This window comes from Mus caroli, chromosome 14 (genome assembly GCF_900094665.2).
Source record: "Mus caroli chromosome 14, CAROLI_EIJ_v1.1, whole genome shotgun sequence".
Classification (NCBI taxonomy): domain Eukaryota; kingdom Metazoa; phylum Chordata; class Mammalia; order Rodentia; family Muridae; genus Mus; species Mus caroli.
In genome coordinates, this window is record NC_034583.1 from 13,699,641 (window position 1) to 13,716,371 (window position 16,731).

The window sequence follows — 16,731 nt, forward strand, 5'->3', positions numbered from 1 at the left end:
GGGGCTGGGTCCTTGGGAAGAGCAGTTAGTGCCTTTAATCACTTAGTCATCTGTCTAGCCCCTTTATATTAATTTTGATGAATTTCCATAATGAGGTGTGTTTCTTGGGAGCTATTGACTTTTTTGTTCGTTTGTTTGTTTGATTTTTTTTTTTTTGAGACAGGGTTCTCTGTGTAGCTTTGGCTGTCATGGAACTTGATCTGTAGACTAGGCTGGTCTTGAACTCACAGAGATCTACCTGCTTCTGCCTCTGAAGTGCTGAGATCAAAGATAGGCACCATCACCACCAGGCTCACTATTGACTTATTAAAGAGTCAGTAATGGTCAGACTATTTTCACCTATGCAACCCAGCTTGGCCATTTGGTATGCAATCAGTGCAGTTGCACAGGTTCCTGCATTCAGAAGCACTTCATGCTGGTGTTTGTTGTCTTTAAATATTGTCTCCTAGTCTGTTATGTAGAAAAATAACTCATTTGAGCCTTCTGTCATGAGTCTTGGATAGGTTTTCAGCTGCTGGTTCTCCTGCTCTTTTGGCCCTGCTGAGTCTTCATTTCCCTGCTTTGGCCCAGTCATCATTGCCATCTTTCCTACCTTGGTCTAACCTCAGGGTATATTTCCTCCAGTGTCTAGGGATGAAGCACGGTGATAGCCATTCCAAAATGGTAGCAATGCCACAGCATGTTTAAGGATGGAGTCAATGAGGGTAAATTATTTTTGAAGATCACTCGTTTGCTATGGGCTTAAGGAAGGAGGCCTATGGGAAATGCCTGCCTTGGGTTCTTTCTTCCTAGCAGCTAAGAGAAGAATTACAAGTTAGTGGAGTGGAGGGGTTCCCAAGTTCTGGGAAGGTTTGTAGTTAACCCAAAAATCCCTTTGTCCAGGAGATAGATCATTAAGTAATAAGCAAAACACAATGATGAACTGAGAGACTCCAGAGAAAGAAGTCTGACGTTGAATGGTCCAGGAAGTTCTTATCAAAGGCAGACAGAAATGAGCTCCCTCCTGTACAGCTTTGTTTCAGTTGGAGACAGAGCCTCTGCATGCATGGTTATTTATTAAGGTGGTTTTGTTTGTTTTGTTTTTGAGTCAGTGTCTCAAGCAGCCTAGGCTGTCATCAAACTTGCTAGGTAGCTGAGGAGGACCTTGAACTTCTTCTAATCCTCTTGCCTCCAACTCCTGAGTGACAGACAAAATTATAGGTGTGTATGAACACCATGTCCTTGTTTTGTGATGCTAGAGGCTGACCTAAAGCTTTGTGCATGGTAGGCGAGTACTAAAGCTTTGTGCATGGTAGGCGAGTGCTCTTTACCAACTAAGCTCATCCCCACCTCAAGAGAAAGTTCAAGACTTGGTAACTACAGAGCAGAAACGGGGGTATGTACTGCTAGACACACAGAACTTTAAGAGCTGGGTAAGACAACATGTGGCTTGGTCTTCTGCAAAATGTGACATCCTGAGAAACATTTTTCTTTGACTTGAGGATCTTTCATTTGAAGGCATTAATGAATGTGTTTCCTCTCAGAATGAGGAAGCTTGGGCAAGAGAGCTTGAGGTTAGGAAAACATGCAGATGTCTTAAATGTGGTGAGGGGATTGGGCAATTTGGCCCTACTTACCAACTTGTTAAAAAGTATCCACTTTTGAATTTTCATTTCACTTTTTTTTTTTTTTTGAGGTGGGGGTCTTGTCATGTTGCTCAGACTGGCTTGGAACTCCTTCCTCAAATGATCCTCCTAACCCTGCCTCGGGAGTGCTCTTGTAACTACAAATAGATGCTCATCACAACCAAAAAAGGACTACCCCTCCAGGATGGCCTCAAACTTTCTTTGTAGTGGCGTATGACCTTGAACCCCTGATCCACTTCCCTAGTGCTGCTGGTATACGGGCCCACTCTATCAAGGCTGATTTTGCATAGTGCTGAGAATCAAACCTAGGGCTTCTTACATTCTAGGCAAACATTTTAGCAACGGAACCAGACCTAAGTCGATTTGCAAAAATGGGATACCAGTCGCTAAAACAGAAGGTGGCGGACAGACTTCTACTCACCAAAAGCGAAAGATTAGCAGGTAAATTTCATTAAGTCTCTAGTTCTACGGAAACCTTCCTATTTATTTAGAAAACACGTATTTGCAAGTGAACGTGTACACGGAGGTCTAGAAAGTGCCACACCAAACTTAACTGTGACTATCTGAGGGCAGATAGAACAAATCAATGGGCACTCATGTTTCTCCGTGTGTTTTTGTTGTCTGGATCTTTTTACTTCCTCGTGAATTACTGGGAGGTGACGGAACAGTGTTCTGACTGCGTCCGGTGACGGTAAAGGGGAGCACCCTGCGGGGAGACCGGGGAAGCCGAGGTCCCCCTCTCTGGCGCTGCCCGAGGTGAGGATATCCCGCCCTACTGAGGTGATCCTGCGGAGGGGCGGAGCTCCGCCACTCTGAGGCGGGAGGCGGCTCCTGGGGGCGGGGCCAGTCCAGTGCATTAGCTCGCTCCGCTCCCACTATGCCCTTATAAGGAGCGCCCCGCGAGAGGGTTCGGGAATCCGGTCGCAATCCCTGCGGCGCAGCCCCAATCCCAGGCCCCTCCCTTGGGAATGGGGGCGGGGCGGGACCTTGGCGGCGCTGCCTTGGGGGCGGAGCTTCTCGAAGTAGGACCAATAGGAGCCACAGTCCGGCTCTGAGTTGCGTTACCATTGGGCGCGGCGACGTGAGAGGGCGGGGCGCCTGTGGGGCTAGTTACGCCGAGGGAAGCCCGGACTCTAGTCGCCGCTCCGAATCAGTCACTCGCCGCCGGCTCCCGGCCCTACGGATCCCAGTTTTCTGTTGCCCGCGGTACGCCGCCCCGCTAGCCGCCGCGATGCCGGTGTTTCACACGCGTACGATCGAGAGCATCCTGGAGCCGGTGGCGCAGCAGATCTCGCACCTGGTGATTATGCACGAGGAGGGCGAGGTGGACGGCAAAGCCATTCCTGACCTCACCGCGCCCGTGGCCGCCGTGCAAGCGGCCGTCAGCAACCTCGTCCGGGTGAGCGCGCCGGGCCTGGGACGGGAGCGCGGGCGGGAGACGTCCCCAGGGTCCCGGTCCGCCTCGCTGCTTGCATTCGCAGGCGCTTGGAGCGTCGGGTGGACTCCAGGGCAGGTGCCGTGGTTTCGAATGCCGATTTCTCTAGGCTGTGACCTTGAGCAAGCCACTGAGCCTGTCGGGGACCTCAGTTTCCTCATCTATAAAATGGGGCACTTGTGTGAGAAATCCTGCCTTGGGGCTGTGCTGTGAAGAGTCGGCGAGCTTTTAGTTGTGAAGTGCCTAGCGTGTGTGTGCCCGTAGTAGGCGCCCAAGAAATGGTAGTTAGGTTGCCTCACGGTCCCTCCCCTGGGCAGGCTCGCGTCACTTGCGTTTGAGTACCTTGCTCTTAGCTCCTTTTTAGGCCTCTCCTGTCCAACCTGTGGGTGGGTTCTCTTATGGTCTCCCTGCCTTAACTTCCAAGGATTCTTATTTGCATCGGGCTGCTCGCCTTTCTAATACTTCTGTCCCCCGAGACCCACCTGCCCAACCCTCCCCTGGGATCCTGGTGTCTGTCGCTTCTACCCAACTGCTTGGCTTCCTCCTCTCTCTGTCGCCGCCTCCTTTCCTTCGGGGCATTTTGCTCACACCTCCGGGGACTCTTAGCACCTTTAGACAGTAATTCATAACCAGGAGCCCTGTTTGTCCTCTGCCTGACCCCATGGTCATCATTTTATTCCTTCCATGAAGCTGTCTACCCACCTTTACCTGCTGTCAAATGGCTTTCTTTCACTGGGGCCTTTCTAGATTTGGGGGGCCTCCTCCTCTGCCCCTCCTTCTGGCAGGAAGCAAGATGGAGCTGCTGTGAGAGGCCTGTGGAATCTGGGATCAGCAGCCCCTGCCTGAGGGGAAGGCTAGGGCGTTCTTTGCCAGTCCACACTTTCCTGCCTGCCCCTAGCTATTTATTGATCTTTGTAGCCCACTTCTGAAATGGGAAAAGAGATAGAGAGACTAGGCTCGTAACTGTACCCTGGCTAATGTCACACTTGCTCGAGGCTGGGTGTGACTCAGACTGCTGTTGCCTGTGAAGAACAACTCAGGAAAAAGTTCATACTGCTTTCTGAACCAAGCTGTGTAAATGGTGTGTCAGGGTAGTTGATAGGTAACAGTCTGTCGGGTGGGGCTTGTGTTATTTATCTGATTATAGGACTTTAACGCATGAAATGACTTCCTGGGTCTTTAGGGGCCTGGAACTGTCTCAGGCATTTTAGGAGACCGGTGGCCGCGAGAAGACTGGGGAGAGGGAGGGGAGGAAAGGGAGGGAGAGAAGGGAGGGCGGAACTAGGGACTGAAATTTCTGTTCTTCTAACCTGATTAAGTAAGAAACTATTGAGTAGGAGCAGTGTACTCATTCAGACTGTCTATCTTGTTCTTGTTCTCTTTGTAGCTAATTTTAATCTTAGACCCCAGAGTACATTCTTATGTAGTGTTGTCTGACATGGCTGCATTCCAGGCCTCTGGTTTTTCAACAAATGGGAAACAATGTAAAGAGACAAGGTAATGCTGTCCCTCCATGTAGCACTTGAGGAAAGGAAATCCTAAACCCACATGTTGCACTTGGAACACAGCTGGTGTAGTCAAGGGCTTGGTTGATATCTGGTTAGGCTATTTAGAGAGAAGTCATTTATGAGCTCCCAGGCCATGAATTAGTAAGCACTGAATGTGTGCTGTATAAAGAGCATTGGAATGAATCAGTGGCCCTCAGGGTGTGCATGAGAATCACCAGTGGGGCTTTGTAGATAGGACTGTTTCCAGTTCCCATCCCAGACTTGCTGAAGGATCTCCAGGAGTAAAGGTTTTCTGTTTTTTAAAGTAGCTCCGTAGGTGGCTATGATGGTCATAGTTAGGAGACATACAGAAGAAACAAGGGCAGGTATAAGATGGAAAAAAATACATGTAGTTAGATACTTCCTAACACCTATGAAAGGTGTTTAAAGTTGAGTCAGTGGAGGGATTGGGCTGATAAATAGTCATAAACAAAGGTGCTTCCGGGTTTCAGTAAGTAGATTGTCTTCATTGCAGGTTAAAGAAATCAGACTCGAAGCCAGTGAATGGTAGATGGGTGGTTTAGCAGAAGGTCTTATTTAATAAGATGCACAAGTTAGTTGGGAGTGGGAGGGAAGAATGGTGTGTGAGGAAGAACATGGGCTCTAGGGAGGCCTGAGGATCCGTCAACTGTTTTCATAAATGTATGGGTCCTCTACACATCTCAAGTTCCTAACTCCTGTCAGGAAGACACAATGTCAGTGGAACTCTTTCCTCTTCCCCAGTTCCAGTCTTCAGCGTTGACACACAGATAGGTTAATAATAAATAGAGGGTTAAAGGAAGAGGAACCATGTGAAGTTAGGCTAGGAGGCTCGTAAGGCTGCACGAAGACTAGAAAAGGAATTAACTATAAACACAGTAGAGAAATAATAGTAGCTGGATAATAAAACTCTAGGGTTGCAAAACTCCTGTTGTGTCTATAAAATAATGGAACTAAGTTTGGAGCAAATACTGGAATCCATCTAATCAGAATGTTTCTTGCAGAGTGGGAGGCTATATCCTTGCTCCAGTGCTTCTCTTGTGGAATTTCTCTCAGATGATTTATATATGTATGCCAAATTAGTCTTACTTTGGTCCAGAAAATGTATATTTTGAGTGAAATTAAGCCCATCTACTTGGCATAGCATCTGTGGTCTAAGACACGGCTTCTTAAGCTATTTCTACTTGTGATTCCTTTTGGCTTGAGAAATTTTTACTCATCCTTAGCTATATAGATACATAAAATAGGCATATAAAACAAACAGTTATCAATAAATTATAAGTTTATTTTAAAACATTTCTTTGGTATTGACAGAACTTTACCATTAATAAAAGATGCAAGTAAATTTGCCTAGTATAATGGGGTAGTTGTGCTAGTTTATTTGCGTGTCAAGAATTAACTCTTGGATGAATATTTGGTACTTCAGTGATACAGAGCATCTTTAGTGTTTTTCAGAGTTGATGTGTATTTTGATTTTATAATCTGCAATTTTGAGGACTTAGCTTCACATAAATATGTAGCACAAACTGCATATAAGGGCCATTTCAGAAATTGTTGGAAATCTTGTCCTTCTCCCAAGCCAGAATTCCATGTAATGATTTTCTTTTTTTATGCAACTTGTCAGCAACTTAGACAGCACCTTAAAAAAAAAATCAATCATCTGAATACAATACAATCTAAGGTCACTCTAACTTGATACTTACATGCTTGGGAATGATGGTAAGAAAATATTAGGCGTCTTTGCTTTTCTGTAATTAAACAGTTATACTTCTAGAAGTGTAAAAAACTGTGTGTGCACAGCAAAGACACTGCAGTTTATCACTGATGGCGGTTGTGAATCTGAGTGGAGTGCACATGCATGTTATATGTTCAGGTTCATAGCTCTGATGAAGTTGTTCCATGCAGCATGTGTGAAGGTGGCCAGAAACAATTTTGATTTATGGCCATAGTTTAGGAGCCTTTTATTAGTGCCACATAATTTATCCTTCCCACACTCCAGGTTGTGGCCTTATGAGATCATGACCCACCATTTAAGAAGCTGGTGTCTAAACGACATCTGGATATTTCCAAAGTTAAATTTGTTGGGGAAGATGAGACTCTGACTTGTTGAACATGGGCATTCATTTGTAAAACAGAAACTTATTGAAATCCTCCTTGAATGTTAGGGCAGTAAGAATGATGATGCTGAATAGAGTGATTGTTCTATTAGATTGAAAGTTAGAGGTGGCACTCGGGAAGCAAATCACTGCAAGTTCAGAGGAAGGAGAGATGGCTTGATGGGAGAATTGGAGGCTTCATGGAAGATATAACATGTGAGCTGGTCATTTAAGACAGGATAGGAACATCTAAAGCTGTGAGAAGAAATGCCTTACAAATGGAGGAAACTACTTAGGCAAAGGTGCAGAATTTTTAAGCATTCAAAAAACAAGTTCCAATTTGAACTGCTTTTGGGGGAGCAGGACTCATTTGGATTTGGAGTTCTGGTATCTTTTTTTTGGACAAGGTCTTACTGTGTGTGTAGATCTAGCTGACTTGGAACTCACAGAGCTCTTCCTACCTCTCCCTCCTCGATGCAAACTGGAATTAAAGGTGTACGCCACTATGTCCAGCCGTAGTAATCTGAAACTTAGTAATTTGGTCACTGTATCTAGCATCTGGTTTTTGTTTTTGTTTTTTGAGACAGGGTTTGTTTGTAGCTCTGGCTTTTCTGGAACTCACTCTGTAGACCAGACTGGCCTCAAATTTAAAAGATCCACTTGCTCCTGCCTCCTGTGTTCTGGGATTAAAGGTGTTTGCCACCACCACCTGGCTAAAGTGTAGCTTTACTACCTGTTCATAGGTCTGTTTCTCTCTCTCTCTCTCTCTCTCAATGGTTTATTTACATGTATGTATGAGGGTGTCAGATCTTCTGGCATCAGAATTACAGTTTTGACCTGCTGTATGGGTGCTGGGACTTGAACCTGGGTCCTCTCTAGGAAAGTAGACAGTGAGTGCTCTTAACTGCTGAGCCATCTCTTCAGTCCCTGAATTGTCATTTTTGTTCCACACTTGAGATCAGCTGGAAAATTTAAAAAGATGTTTTTTCTTTCCCCATTTCGTGTGTGTGTGTGTGTGTGTGTGTGTGTGTGTATTCATACTGTGTGGGTATATATGACTTTTCATGTGGTAGTTCAAGATTGACAGTGAGAATCATCCTCAATTGTTCTTCTACCTTGTTCATTCATTGAGTTAGGGTCTCTCAGTCAAAGCAATCCAGCTTGCTTCTTGGAGGACCACCTGTCTCCTGCTTTCTAATGCTGGAATTACAGGCAGGCTGCCACACCCATGTAGCATTTATGTGGGTTCAGTGGGTCTGAATTACTGAGCCTCTCACTGTACAGGTTTAACTGTAAAGTTATCTCCCATGGTCCACTTAAAACAATTTATTTTTTTTTTTGCTTGATTTTTTTTTGAGTCAGAGATTCACTGTGGCTCTCTAAATGATTTAGAAGTTTCTCTGTATCTCTTGTTAGACTTGAACTTGTGATTTTCCTGCCTTTTGCCTCCCAAGTGCTTACTGGTATACACTACCATGCCTGGTTATGTCTTGTTTTCTGACCAGGATCCTGAATAAGACCATGTTTTTGGATAGTTTTATTGATATAATTCCCACATGATACAGTTCATTCATTTAATGTATACTGTTAGTTGCTTTTTTGTAATATTATTGTTGTACAACTATTACTACAACCAAATTTTAGAACAGTTTATTTAAGATTTCTATTAGCATGTATTTTACATAATAATGGGCTTTATAGTTTCTATGTGTACATGATTTATAACCTCTGTTATAATCTTTTCTTGTCCACCACTCATTTTATCCTCTTTTAGAGCAGTTTTGACTACTCAGAAAGAACTCAGATGCCCATTTACATTCCTCTTGTATTGTTTCCTGTATCCTTTTACCTGCATGACCCCTTTCCTTTCCTTTCCTAGCTCCTGGATTTGCCTCTTCTGGACATTTCATATAAATGGAATCAGACAGTGTGTGGCTTCTCTCCCCGGCTTCTCTTCACTTTGCATATTATTTTTCAGGGTTTATCCATAGTGTAGTATGTCTCAGAACTTTATTCTCCCTCCCTCCCTGCCTTCCTTCCTTCCTTCCTTCCTTCCTTCCTTCCTTCCTTCCTCCCCCTCTCTGTTGCTGCTAAATAATAATTCATTGTATGGAAACCATTTCAAACACAAAAAGCAAATTCAGTGCATTAGTAAAGCAAAGGAGGAGGTAGAAAAGGGACGGGTGGGAAACGGGAATAAAGAGGAGGGACTCAAGTTCTCAGAAGGGTGGGGCTTAGCAATCAGTGTGGAAAAGTTAGAAGCCTAGGCCATCTCATAGCACCATATGCAAATTTTCCTTTTTCTTTTCTCATTGAAGTGACCTATATAGTGAGTCTTTGCTGTGACCAGTACAGCTATGTCAGTTTTATTGATGGGGCTTCATTCAGACGCTTCATCTCCCCTCTGAGGTCATGTGTTGAAACTATTACTTGGACTCATGAAATATTTATTTATTTTTGTGGCCTTGACTTTTATGTGCCTCACTCATATATCATAAGTTCTTGGGACAATAGCATTGTCTTCTCTTTAGGTGGATAGATGGGAAAGTCTGCTTTGCTCTTTATAAGAGACCAGTAATTAATTTTGTCACTTGTAGTTACTGTATTAACATCTGAACTTAGTTTTGCTGTAGTTTCCTTTGGTTTGTGTTAGGTTTATCTCAGTTCAGGCAGTAACAACGTCTGAGTGACAGGCCTGTGGGTAATTTCTTTTTAAAAATGTTTTTGTATTTTCTAATTTTAAAAACAAACAGAACCATTAATAAAGTAAATAAGGACATTTGTATAGCCATTTATACCTCATAAAATATTTGTTTTTTTTTTTTTTCTGTATGTGTGTGGTGTATGTGTGTGTGTGTGCATTTGTATAAGCCTGTGTTTGCACATGTGTATGTGTTCTTGGCCTGTGTGTATTTTATTTTGGAGGCCAGAGGTTGAGGCTGGCATGCCCTTCTCAGCTGCTTTTCCACCTTAATTTCTGACAGAGTTTCTCATTGAGCCGGAGTTTACAGGTTCAGCTAGACTGGCTTGTCAGTGAGCCCTGGAGATCTGTCTTCACCCTAGGGCTACTGATAGACAGTTCCGAGGACAGCTTTGTACATGAATAGTGGAGAGCTGAGATCAGTTCTTCTTGCTTGCTCAGAAAACACAACCCACTGGGCCATGTCTCTAGTGCCTATGAAATACTTTCATGTTGGTGATCCTGCAACAATCCTGTGGGTAGATGTTGTGAGGTCCTTATTTTATAGATTAACTGTGGTTTAGAGAAATGAAATAGCTTCTCAATAGATAGTTAGCTTGGGCTTAGATTCTTGCTCTCTGACTCCAGATGCTCTGGTCTTAAATCTCCATTGTTCCTCATCTGCTTAGATCATGGTTGTTAAGTATCAGTGGAAAAGTTCCACCTGGAACTAGAAGTAGCAAGAATGGTGTTAGTCACACATTTCCATTTGTCCTGGGCCTGGCAGCAATGTCTGCAGAGTCTGGCTTTGGCATGGCCATCATGGGGGATGTGATGTGGATTGGAGCTTCACCCCCAGCCTCAGCATATTCCCTCTTCCTTCTTCCTTCCCCTTTCTATCTCAGGAATTAAAGAGTAGGTGCAGATCAGCCTCTAAATACTTTATTAAATAAATATATAAAGTATTTATAAAGATACTTTATTAAAGTATTTAAAACAGATTAAGGCTTTAGAAGAGTCATATATATATATATATATATATATATGTATATGTAATTGCTTAACTTGAACCCTATTAAAACTAAGTAATATTTGAAATAAAATTATATGTATTCTTTGGGAGATCATGAAATTTCCTTTAAAAAACTTTGTCCCAGATCAAAAGGTATTTAATGGGACTGATGTGAACCTTATTCTGATAATTAGCACTCCTGTATCTGAGAGAACAGAAGGTTTCTGGAAATTGTGTATATTTCTGTAACTATGTTTGTAATTTTAATGGAGCCTAACTTAAATGTTTGTTTATATCTACAAAGTAGGAAGTTAGCTGTCATATAAATAGCATTGAGCTAATTCTAAATAGGCACAGCAAGAGTCAACAGTAGTAACTTTGGTTTGACCCCTCCCCACCCCCATTATTGTTATGAAGAAAGGTGGCATTAGGGAAAATACCTTTATGGAGCTAGGACTCACTTGGGTATTAATACAATACTTCTTGTCTGTTTGCTTAAAGATAAAGCAGGCTAGGAGCTGGAGAAATGGCTCAGTGGCTACGTGCACTTGTTGCATTCATAAAGGACTTGGGTTTGGTTTCCAGCACCCATGTGGTGGTCATTCATAATTCCAGTTCTAGGGATCTGACACCTTCTTCTGACCTCCATGAGTACCAGGCACACTTTGGCACACATACATACATGTAGTCATATAAGTAAAACACTCACATAATATTTAAGTAAACATAGAGCAGCCTGTTTTTTATGTATTTATTTAACCACTGCTCATTTATCCATGTATACTGTGTGTGTGTGTTTGTGTATGTATGTGTGCGTACACTGTATACTGTACCTGTATACTGAGAGGGCAATCATTTAAAAGCTGAGGGCCAGCAAGATTGCTTAGCAAGTAAAGGTGCTTGTTGCTAAACCTGACAAGTTTGGTCCCTGGAACATACATTGTGGAAGGAGAGAACTGACTCTTACAAGCTGTTTTCTGCCTGCCACATGTACTACCTCCCCTCAACTGTATGAAAAATAAAAAAGGAAAGTACATATGTTAAACAAAATAAAAGCCTTCTGACAGGTTCTTAGTAATTTACACCTTTTGGAAAGGGTAAATGGGATACCCACATTATCTACATACTGCAGTCTAACAGATCATGTATATGCTCTGGTGAAATACTCACCTTAGTTAAGGCGTTTCTCTTTTCTGGTAACCTTTAGGGCTATGTCTGTTTTTGTCATAGACTTAAAGTACAAATTTTTAAATTTAAATGAATTTGCATAGTGTTCATTTTAATGTATACAACATTAGGAATCAATGTATAGTTAGTACTTCTAGTCTCTAGCTTTCAAACACCCTGTATAGCCACGTTTAAAGCTTCACCAAATTTATAATGGTCTTTGGCTAATACAGGTCAAATATGTACTAAGGGAGGAGTGGATGGCTAATTGCCTGTTGTTTGAGATAACAAAAGTGTTCAGGCTATTTTGAGTTGTGGTCTCTCTGTTTAGGAGTCATTTCAGCTATGCAGGCCACTTACTAAATTCATAGCTCAAGACTCTGCCTCCTATCTGGAAGAGGCATGGGAGTTTGCATTCTCTTGTTGGGAGTGCCTTTAAAAAATTTAACGATGTAGACCAGGTGTTCCTCTATTATTTGGAGCCCTGCTGGTTACAGTGCAGCCTCATACTATGAGTCATGGATTCCACATTAAAGAGCTGTATTTCTTTGAACCATATGGCAGGAGACAAAGATTTCAAGTTGATCTGCTGTTTTGCTTTCTGGCTGATTCAAATCCAACCTCTTTTATTCAGGTCGTCATGAAAGTGGATCTGTGTGTGTGTGTGTGTGTGTGTGTGTCTGTCTGTCTGTCTGTCTCTTTCTCTCTCTCTCTCTCTCTCTCTCCACACACACACACACACACACACACACACACACACACACACACACTTTATCTCATACAGCTCCATATTTTATACTTCAAGATTTCAACAAGCCTGCCAGACAGAGGAAGTGGAAAGACAAATGAAAGCTTTTAAAGGGAAGTCCTTCCTCTAATACATAATTTCTCTTGTGTTTTAGAAATTAGAACCAGCACTTGGTGCTACCAAAAAGAGTAGCAGTCTTTAGGAAGTATCAGAGAGAAGCTGATCTTATAGGTGTCTTTGGAATAAAGCTCTGTGTTGAGGACTCCTGATGAGAAGAGTATTCGGTCAGATAACTGTTCCTCTCAGCTAACTCTAACCTTTCCTGCACTTTAGGCCGTCCTATAGGTGTTATATATAGGACTAGAAGAAGAACACAGATTTCTCCTTGACCTCTATCCTTCCCAACACTGTTCTTCAAAACATTGTTTTGCTGTGGTTTAGGCTTTCTTGAACTGGCTGTGTAGCCCAGGCTGGCCTTGAACTCAAGATCTTTTCTCCTGCCTCAGACTCATATAGCTTGGCCTAGTTTCAAACTTGATGACCCTGAACTGAATCAAGTTACCACCTCCTTAGTTCTGGGAGAATATTTATATGCTAGTACACTTAGCTAAAACTTTTCTTGTTGCAAATTATATGTATGTGTGTGTATGTATGTATGTGTATGTGAATGTGTATATGTATATATATATTTGGAGACAGGGTTTTACTATGTAGCCCAGGGTGTCTGGACTCAAAATCCTCCTGACTCTGCCACCTTAAATGCTGGAATTACAGGAATACACTATCATGCCTGGTATAAATTGTATTTTCATTATTGAAAAGTTAGCAGATTTTTATATCTCTCAATGTTTCATGTATATATGTATATATGTGTATATACACACACATATATACACACACACAGCATTTTTCTCTCTCTCTCTCTCTTTTTTTTTTACTATTAATGAAAAGTGCAAACAAAACCAAGAACCACCCCTAATGCACTATCCTGTTTATAAATTTGCAATGAAAGCTGGCTCTAGGATATAGACCTTTAATTCTAGCATATCGGAGGCAAAGGCAGGCCTGATAACACAGAAGATTCCAAGTCAGCCAGAGCTATGTAGTGAGAATATGTGTTAAAAAAAAAAAAAAAGACAAAAAAGGGAGGAGACCCAATCACTTCGTACCGCTTTGAGACTTCTCTTCCATACATTGTCTAGGAAGCTCGGCTGTAGTTACCTGGCTGCACTTCCAGCAAGTGCAGAAAGGAAAAACTTCAGAGTTAACAGCTAGATCCTCTGAGACCTTGTATACTGACATGTTTTTCAAGACATGCTGTCAAAGTCTCATTGATTAAATTTGTTTAAATGTGTGTATTACATGCAGAGATGATATGTTGATGATAGGGTGCTAAGTGAAAGGGGACTTTCACAATTAGACATAGGAAATGGAGGGTGTATTGGCTTCTTTCCCCTTAGTAAGACTGTAAAGTTTGTACTTCCTATGCTGGGCCATTAGGCCTGGATGATTTGACTGAAGTTCTTCTCCTGCTTCCCTACTTCTCCTGGGTGTGTTTCTTCAGGACAAGGGCTCTGTGGTTCCCTCCTTAAGTGTGTTGTTCTTTGATATTTGGCATTTCTGGTGTCTTGTTGGGCTATTTCATGATGATGAGGAGGATAGCTTTCTATTGGAAGGCTTGGTGGTTCTCTTGTCCTGTCCCCAAGTGTCACTCTATTTTAAATGCCTGTACGAACACAAAGAGAGAAGGATTAGTAAAGGATAGTATATTATACTGGATACGGATATTGGAAATTTGATTCCAAAAAATTTGTTCTCTCTTCTATGAGAAGTCAGGCTTTCCTTGGGTTGGTGTGAGCGTGGGCTGCATATGTATGTGCATAAGGAGGGAGAGCTGAAAATTAGAACTAACTGTATTTCGAGACTCACTGGGATGCAGATAATAGAGTCATTGGCCCTTAGAGAACTTCCCACTGATAAAATTTCCAGTTGAGTGACTTTTAAGAGGAAAGTGGCTGTGTTTGCTGCAGTTCTTAGCACAGTTGGCCACCATCCAGGTTAAAGTCATTCCTTCTTTTGAATGTAGCTTAAATTATTTCCACAAGTAAGCTTTCTGTAAAGAAAGAAAAATGGCATGCCTGTTCTTACCTTCCCAATGTTTTTAGCCTTCTTTGACTTCCCACCCTAGAACACTCACAGTTTACCAGGTGGAAAGTACATTTTTATTCATACAGTTAAGGTAAGGGGTTGGGAGAAGCTGGGCATGGCAGTGTACATCTTTCATTCCAGTTCTCTGGAGGCAGAGACAGAATTATCTCTAAGGTTGAGGATAGCCTAGTCTATGTAGGGAGTTCCAGGCCAGCCAGTGCTATGTATTAAGACCCCCATCTCAATAAAATGAATAAAATAAGTTGGATAAGTGGGCAAGTGAATTGTATACCCATTCTATAATGCTTTCCAAATATTGATGTTATATACTAAACGGTAACTGTGTGCATTATTGGGTATTGCGGTCAATGCTAGGATATTTAAGATATAGAAATCATGGCATTCAAATACAACCATCCAGTTCATGTTGAATAAATTCTAGGCACAATCCCAGTGTGCATATGGAGACAATCCTGTCACTGTCTTCTGGACTCTGGAGGCACCTGCACTGTTGTGCCCCCCCCCCCCCATGAAAAGTAAATTAAGCCTTAATCCTCCTTACCATTGGCTATTTGGTGATTGGTAACATTGGAGAAACTATTTAGTTCCTAATTCCTCCTCTGTAAAACAGAGGTAAAAATAAGGTGTGCCTCTTAGTGTTGTTTGTATTAAAATGAGTTTACAAAAATATTTAGAGCTATTATTGGCACATAGTTAAGAGCTTAGTATGTATTAGATTTTATCTTCCCTGTGATTTTAAGTCACGTTTCAAATGTTAATCTGGTGAAAAGACTGTTGATTTTTTTTTTTTTTAAATGCCTAAGCATAGCTCTTAACTTTTATTCAACAAGGCGAAATGCCAATGAAAGCTTTCAGTAGAATTCCATATGTTGTGGAATATACAGTTTTACCAACTGTGGAAAAATATTACAGCTTTAGGTAGTTGAACCTTTGATTTCCAGATTCCCATGATTAAAGGCAGTCTCTATTTTTTCCTTCTTTTTGGAGGTTGGAGTGGGGGATTACATTGATTAAGCCCCAGGGCTTTAGATCTGCTAGGCCAAAGCTATACCACTGAACTACACTTGTTTATACTAACCGCTTATTTCCCCCTCCCTTCCTTCTTCTTTCCTTCTGTTTTTGAGATAGGGTTTTGCTATGTTGCCCAAGCTGGTCTAAAATTCCTAAATTCAAATAATCTTTTTAGCTTCCCAAGTAGCAAGATTTCAAGAATGGACCTGACTTAGTTTTTTTTCTTCAGTGAGGTGGGAGATGGGGGTGGGCTCAAGACAGGATTTTTCTGTGTAGCCCTGGCTGTCCTGGAACTCACTCTGTAGACCAGGCTGGACTCAGACTCAGGGATCTGCCTGTTTTTGCCTCCCAAGTGTTGGGATTAAAGGCATGCGCCACCACCACCTAGCCCTGGTTTAAATATTTCTTAGTTTATATATTTGGCTTTTCGAGACAAGGTTTCTCGGTATAACAGAGCCCTAGCAATCCTGGACTTGCTTTTGTAGACCAGGCTGGTCTCAAACTCACCTGGGATCAAAGGCCTGCACCTGGCTCTGGTTTGAATTTTTTTTTTTTAAAGATTTATTTATTTATTATATGTAAGTACACTGTTGCTGTCTTCAGACACTCCAGAAGAGGGCATCAGATCTCATTACAGATGGTTGTGAGCCACCATGTGGTTGCTGGGAATTGAACTCAGGACCTTCGGAAGAGCAGTCAGTGCTCTTAACAGCTGAGCCATCTCTCCAGCCCCTGGTTTGAATTTTTAATTGCTGTCTTCTGATTGGAATAACAGCAAGGAAAAAGTGTTCCAGTCTACTCCTGATTTAAAGCAAGAGTTGAGGCTTAGGAGTTGAGCAGTTAGCTCAAGTATTCTTGTCTTACCTTTCTTCTGTCCCTCTTTTCCCTCAATTATGTTTATGTCTCCATCTCTGTCTCTGTGTCTGACTCTGTGTGTGTGTGTGTGTGTGTGTGTGTGTGTGTGTGTGTTAGGTGCTGCTGGTGCCCTGGATCTGTTTGTGAGCTACTAGATATGAGGGCTAAGAATCATACTTGGGTCCTCTGCCAGAATAATATATGCTTTTAAGCTCTAAGCCATCTGCCTAGTCCCTTTCTTATTTATTTGAGGCAGGGTCTCTTGTGGTTCAAGCTGATTTTGAACTTATGTAGCCTAGGATGGCTTTGCACATCTGATCCTCTTGCCCCTGTGTCTCAAGTACTATGATTACAGGTGGGTGCCACCATATTCTGGGTTATTGCCTTATTAACAAGGAAGCAAACAA

At 42.2% G+C, this 16,731-nt stretch overlaps 1 protein-coding gene across 3 annotated transcripts in view; it reads left to right on the forward strand.

The window, feature by feature from the left end:
* The first annotated feature begins 2,739 nt into the window (after window positions 1–2,739).
* The window catches only part of Vcl (vinculin), a 95,669-nt gene continuing 81,677 nt past the window's right edge, over window positions 2,740–16,731 (forward strand). Inside the window, exon 1 of one of the 3 annotated variants that reach the window (XM_021182424.2) lies at window positions 2,740–3,024. In XM_021182424.2, coding sequence (XP_021038083.1) covers window positions 2,857–3,024 — 168 coding nt within the window. In that variant the 5' untranslated portion in view covers window positions 2,740–2,856. The remainder of the gene's footprint in view (window positions 3,025–16,731) is intronic. The other 2 variants (XM_029468925.1, XM_029468926.1) reach the window with 2 other exon arrangements.